This window comes from Fulmarus glacialis, unplaced genomic scaffold (assembly GCF_000690835.1).
Source record: "Fulmarus glacialis isolate BGI_N327 unplaced genomic scaffold, ASM69083v1 scaffold26619, whole genome shotgun sequence".
NCBI classification, from domain to species: Eukaryota; Metazoa; Chordata; class Aves; order Procellariiformes; family Procellariidae; genus Fulmarus; species Fulmarus glacialis.
Genome location: NW_009232997.1, coordinates 7,729 through 14,425, shown reverse-complemented (window position 1 = coordinate 14,425; position 6,697 = coordinate 7,729). Strand labels below are relative to the sequence as shown.

General features: G+C 42.6%; 1 protein-coding gene across 1 annotated transcript; it reads right to left on the bottom strand.

The window, feature by feature from the left end:
- Positions 1–4,092: 4,092 nt before the first annotated feature.
- Positions 4,093–5,349, bottom strand: CCIN (calicin). The gene is given in 6 exon segments (XM_009585171.1): positions 4,093–4,179; positions 4,220–4,320; positions 4,323–4,539; positions 4,542–5,000; positions 5,002–5,052; positions 5,161–5,349. Coding segments are annotated over 6 exon segments (1,104 nt in total).
- Between the last annotated feature and the right edge of the window lie 1,348 nt (positions 5,350–6,697).

Sequence of the window (6,697 nt, the reverse complement as noted above, 5' to 3'; positions counted from 1 at the left end):
GATCCCACCGGAGGGGGGGTGAGCGAGCGGCTGCGTGGGGTTAAACCACGACAACCATGCTGATTTGTTGCCATGAGAATTTAACTGGATGGAGTAAAGAGGAGATGCTGCTGGTAGTGTCTGCTATGTTAAACACAAACGTCCCAAGATATGAGCTGCAGCTGCTTTTCAAAGAACACCCAGAAGTAGAAGGTAAAGTAAGAAATGTACCTACAACTAATAAACATGTGGTGCACTGCTGCTACTTTTTGTTGCTGTTACAGCTGTATCAGCTGTATCATTACAGGGCTTGGTATTCAAGTAAAATCTGAATAAGCAGAGGATAGAGATTGTTCCATGCCTAAGGGAAGCGCAGATCTGCACAGAGATGAACAGAGCACAGGGACAGACTGTCAGAGCAGAGCAGTAGGACGTAATATGACAACAGATCAGGGAGGAGTGGTATAAAGAGGGAGGTTTGCAAATATGGGAACAAGATACTCAATATGAATTACAGAAGAAGCAATACCATGAAGTTAAAGTCTTGGGAACATGAGATTGTGAAACCGCATTTTGAATGTATTCAGTGGGGCTAAAGAATCCAGAGAAGAGAATGTAATGTAGAGTTTTTTATGAGGAATTAGACATTAAGCGTGAATTTTTTACCAAAAGAAGTGGCAGGTTGAGTCACAGAATTGCTTAGGCTGGTTAATCCAACCTGCTTGCTCAAGCAGGGTCAGCAAGAGCAAGCTTCCCAGACTGTCTCCAGTCTGGTTTTGAGTATTCTTCACAGATTAAGACTGCACAACCTCTCTGGACAACCTGTTCCAGTGTTTGACCACCCTCACAGTAAAAAAGTGTTTTCTTTTGTTCAGATTGAATTTCTTTTCTTTTTTTTTTTTTTTTATTTTTGTGTCCATTGGCTGCTGTCCTGTCACTGGGCACTACTGAAAAGAGCCTGGCTCCCTCTTCTTCATTTTCTCCCATCAAGTATTTATACACATTGATAAGATCCCCCTAAGCCATCACTTCTCCAGGCTAAACAGTCCCAGCTCTCTGCCTCTCCTTATATGAAAGATGCTTCAGTCCCTTAATCATCTTTGTGGTCCTCCCCTGGACTTTTTCCAGTATGTCCATGTCTTTCTTATACTGTGGGCCCAAAACTGGATTCAGCACTCCAGATGTGCTGAGTACAGAGGAAGGATCACTTTCCTTGACGTGCTGGCAATGGTCTTCCTCGTGCAGCCGAGGGTCATGTTGGCCTTCTTCATCGTGAGGGCATATTGCTGGTGGATGGTCAGCTTCTCATCACCAAGGTCCCCAAAGTCCTTCTTTGCAGAGCTAGTCTCCAGCAGCTCAGCCCCCAGCATGTACTGATGCCTGGAGTTACTCTTACACCAAAGTAAGACTTTGCATTTCCCATTTTGAACTTCATGAGATTCCTCTCTGCCCAATTTGCCAGCCTATCAAGGTCCCTCTAAGTGGCAGCACAACCCTCTCGTGTAACAGCCCCTCCTTCTGGTTTTGTATCATCTGTGAACTTGCTGAAGCAGCACTCTGCCCCATCATCCAGGTCATTAATGAAGAAGGTAAACAGTATTGGCCACAGTATCAATCCCTGTGGTATACCCTGAGGTATACCACTAATGACTTGCTTCCACATACCAGAACCTCTGGGCCTGGTTGTTCAGCCAGTTTTCAATTCACCTCACTGTCCATTTATTTAACCCATACTTTGTCAGCTTGTCTACCAGGATGTTGTGGAAGACAGTGTTAAAAGCCCTACTAAAGCCAAGGTAAACAACATCCCACTGCTCTCCACTCGTCCAACAAGCTAGTCAGCTCACTGTGGAAGGTTATCAGCATGACTTTCCCTTTGTAAATCCATGCTGACTACTCCTGATCACTTTCTTGTCCTTCCTGAGGTCGGAAATGGTGTCCAGGATTAGTTGCTCCATCACCTTCCCACGGATTCACATGAAGCTGCTTAGCCTGTCATTCCCTTGATCTTCCTTTTTGCCATTCTGGAAGACAGGTGTGATGCTTGCACTCTTCCAGTCTTGATGAACACTCCCAATTGCTGTGGCGTTTCAAACATTATCAAGAGTGGCCTCTCAATGACATCAGTCAGCTTTGCACTCATGGGTGCAACCCGTCAGGCCTCAGGGACTTATGTATGTCGTTTGTTTAAGTGCTCCCTAAACTGGTCCTCCGCCACCCAGGGTAAGTCTTCCTTGCTCCAGAGTTTTTCTCTAGTTGCAGAGCCTTGGGATTCCTGAAGGGTAGGATCATTTGCTTACAGCAGACCTAATAAGGTGGTCCAAATTTATTCATAATCCAAGGTGGAGTGTCTGATTCAGGTGCATACAAATCCAGTATAGAGATAGGTGTCTTTCTGATAGTGAAACAATATCATGTGGTTCCCCATGGATCATATTTCCTTAGAAGCAAAGGGAAAACTAGGACTGGCTTTTTGATGCCATTGCCATCTGTTTTCTTAAAAGCATCTGCTTTTCTGAAAGGAGGAGGCAAAATCAGAGGAAATGCACAGAGAAAAGCTACTCTCATAGCATGTTACATTTCCATAAAGATGGTGAGGGTCAACATTTTTGTGCTGTTATTAGAGAGCTATATGAAATAAATAACAAGAGAGAATGTGCTTAAAGGGTCCGTTTTAGTTCTTGGTACAAAACCCATTAACTATCAGGAAGAAGAAGTAATATGTAGAGACCGAAGAAAAAATTACCTATTTGCGGGCATTTCTGGAACATATTTGCAAGTCAGCTAAATGATTCGGCTTTTGGGTTAAGGGCTCATTACCAGGAGGAAAAAAAATCTTACCATGTAGAACAGCTGAAGCTGTAAGAAGCCCCAAATCCCTGGCCTATTAAATTTGTTTAATCTACTCTCCTATAGTGTCCCTGCTAACAAGGAAGTTGACTGATGTCATTGTGAGGCCACTCAATCATCTCTGAAAGGTCATGGCAATTGGGAGAGTTTCATAAGGAAGAGAGTTTCATAAGGAAGAAGAACAAGTTCACAGAAAAACCTTTTGAATTCTTCACTAGTGAAAGATAACACAGAAGTCCTAATTCCGCAAAACAGTGATATGTATGTTTGACTTCATAATTTCTTGTCCTTTTAGAATGCCCTGCATGTCAAGTTCTTCCATCCAAAGAAAGACTTGTCAACGTGTCTGACAGAACTGACCTGAGAGAAAAAATAGTTTTCCACAGAGGATAGCTTCCTAGCATGTCTGATCAAACTGATGGCCACTGTGCAGGTATTAAGCCCCTATCTTTCCATTCTATGACCTCACCCTCATCTTCTCTGACATAGCTGAAGGGACCTATTTAATTTACAGCAGAAATTGTAAATTCCCCCAACACTGTAAGAAGTATTCAGTGAAAAATTTCCCTTCCATAGTATGTAAAAAAATTCATTCACTAAATTGTTTTCCATGAAGTTTTCTGGACAATCTCTATTATACCTTTGTTCTACAGATTGGACTCCCGAGGCTCCTTCTTCACACTACACTCTATGAGTCCTTCATAGTATCACTGATAGTGGAACTTCTGCAACTCCTAATATAGTAAATTTAATTGAAATACTGGCAGAGAATCTAATACTTCTTCTATGGACTAAATTGCTGTTGGCTTCCTTAGAAACAATAAGGTGGCCTTTTCTTTATTTGATTTGCAGACACAAAAGCATTCCCCGAGGTGCAGAATGAATATCTCACCAGAAATGCATGAGAAGAATCTGGCTACATAGAAACAACTCATGCAAGAAAGCTACTACAAATAACTCTTTAATTCTGAGTCTATTTCTGCTGTAAGCTATTTTTCAAAGTGTGGTGTTTTAAATTTGATTTAATTGACCCTAAAATGAATGACAGCTACTTGAAATAAAGGGATTGTTGAAGTACACGCTGAGTAGAAATCACAACTTACTGCAGACTGTTGCAAGGTAAGGAAGTCAAATAAAGAAGGTTTTGGTACAAGTGAAAAGTCATTCTTTATTGACAGGGATTTTTCTTTTTACCTTTCCAAATCAACTGCAATTTTTAGAAGAACTTTGAAGGGTAGTTTGACTGTATGGGAAACTAACTAGTCAACAACTTCTGAAGAATCTACCAGAATTTTCCCATTTCTCTGTTTTCTGGTGTAGTCAGAAGGTATTTGGACTGAGAGAATATTCCTGAGGTCATCTTTCATCTGCATAAACAATGCCTCCATACAGGAGGGACCTCCTTGTGGTCTCCAACTGAGCACAGTGCATGCAACAAATGTAAAGTGCAGGTATTTGGTAATATCACAACAATGTTCATGAATTTGCTCACTTCTTTTTCTGCAAGTTGATATCCAAAAAATTTTTTTGGAGCTGTGCACAGTCAGGATGTTCTCCGGTGGAAAAGACAACAACAGGTTTATGGTTGAATTCAGTATGCAACGTGAGGTATTGCAGCACTTTCCCTGTCTGAGTGTCAAAGTAATCTACCATCTGAACATATGGGAAGCACCCATTCAGCTGCCTTGTCACAATATAAATTAACTTGACTCTTTTCCTATGGTGATCAAGGCAGTAGCATTCATAGGAATATTTATTTTCCCAGTCAGAGTCCAGTTCTCTTTCCTCTCATTACCATACTTGCAAGAGTTAGAGACCTATTTCCTTGCATCAGCACAATCCCCAAGGGAGTACACTATTCCTCCACGGGTCACCATGATGTGGAAGACTAAACCTATAGGCACTACCTCAGCCCAGGAATTGTTTTCTATGTCACGTCTCTGAGGTGTCTTTGAGGTAGTAATCTGGTCTGCTATTCCTCCAGTGACACTAACTGCTGATGTTGCACTAGGAGCTGCTTTTCATGGCATCTCTGTCAGTTTCAGCCACATGTATGCAAAACATGTAAGCTCAAAAGTATAAGCAAAACCCTCATCATTAAATCTTACATCCTCTTTCTGGCCTCCTAAAATCATTATAGAGACAATTAATGTCCCCTTTCTCTGGAAAAGAAAGCAGTCTTCGAGCACATTCTTGCTTCCTGTCACTCAAAATCATTTCCATCTGAGCCAGAGGGCCAGAATGACTGTTGAGCATCAGCATGTCATGGCTGGTAGCCACCAGTGTGTTGGCTGAGACACCCATGTAAGAGGACATACGCAAATATATTTATCTTTCTTCTTTCCTGAATTTCACTTTCTAGATCAGGGCCAGGAAAGGCTGGTTGTCATTCTGTACATGGAGGTCGTCCTCCTTGAAGAGCCTGCCATGTATCTGACAGGAGCTGGGCATGAGTTCTGAAGTATGCACAAGTCCGTGCATAGTCCCTGCACTGTTCACCACCTCTTTAAGCTCACACATGTAGGCTATGAGCAAGTAGAACAGGCAACTTTTCTCCACAAGGGACCTGAGGATAAAAACAGAGCTGTGAGCTCTCACGGAATCACGCTTGAACTACATTGCCACTTTCAGCAGTTCCTCCATATTATTTTGATATGTTGTTTCTTTTCTGTGAACTGCATCTGCCCACATTTAGCCTTTCAAGTCCAAGGCAGAGGTGATAATATGGGCTTTCAGGCACCAGGTGTTATGGTGAGATGCATGGTGTCATAAAATACAGCTGCTAGAACACAGTACACTACAGGTATTGAAGTGTTGAGGGGAAAACAGCTAGGGCTATCTGTAAGTTCTAGCGTAAGAACACAGAACAAGACAAAAGAAGGTAGAAGAAAAATAAAATGAGGCTCTTTTCTCATGAATCTCCTTTCTCAACAGGCTGGAGTAAAACAAATAGGGCTATATGTAGTGTGTCAGAGAAAATCAGTACTGCCCCACATTTGGGAGCACAGGTTGAACACTGACAAGAGCAGGATTTGGCACAGCAGGGACTATGCATGCTGGCCTCCCAAGAAAGTAAATTTATTAGGTAACTGCTAGCAGGAAATACATCCTGCCTTCTATTTGCCAAGTTTTCTACCTAAGTATGTTACTTTTCCCAGGGGATATTAGGATTTTGAAAGGCCACATAGGAGGAATCCAAACTGCACTCTAAAGATGCAGACCAAGGGAATGACATCTGCTAGAATGCTACTTTGTACTGCCTTACAACACTGACAAGTATCTTTGAGTGAGTGGTGGACAGAAATATGGCTAGTTTAAGCTTCTCAGACTATCTCATCTCTACCAGCCATCATATGCATTTCAGCTGGCTCAAGAATGCTAGGTGCTTTTCTGAGGTAGGTGGTATGATCTCAGTCTTTCCCCTCCATGCTCACTCCATAGAGGTATTTAACACCATCTGTCCATAAAGAGCAGGCCCAATTGACCTTCACCTCCAAGAGTGCACAAGGATTTCTTTCCAAGGTGCTGGAAGCCTGAACTGCATATCAGGACCTGAAGCTGTTGTTCATTGTGCCCTCTGATCTGTTGGAGACAAAGAACTGGATCCAGATTCAAGAAGTGCCTCTCACAATGGGACTGAATGCAAATTGGTGAGAACTTGTGACTAAAATCTACAAACCAACTGAAAATGGGTTCAGCTATGACCTCAGACCACAGATTGCGGTGATGAGGCAGGTCCTGAGGACAAGTTGTGATGTCAGCCAGGCAGGCCAGGAGGCTGAGGTGTAGACCAGCACTCCTACAGCACCACTGAGCCAGGACTGACAGCCTTGGGCTAAGCTGACTTGGGACTACTGGGCCCATGGAC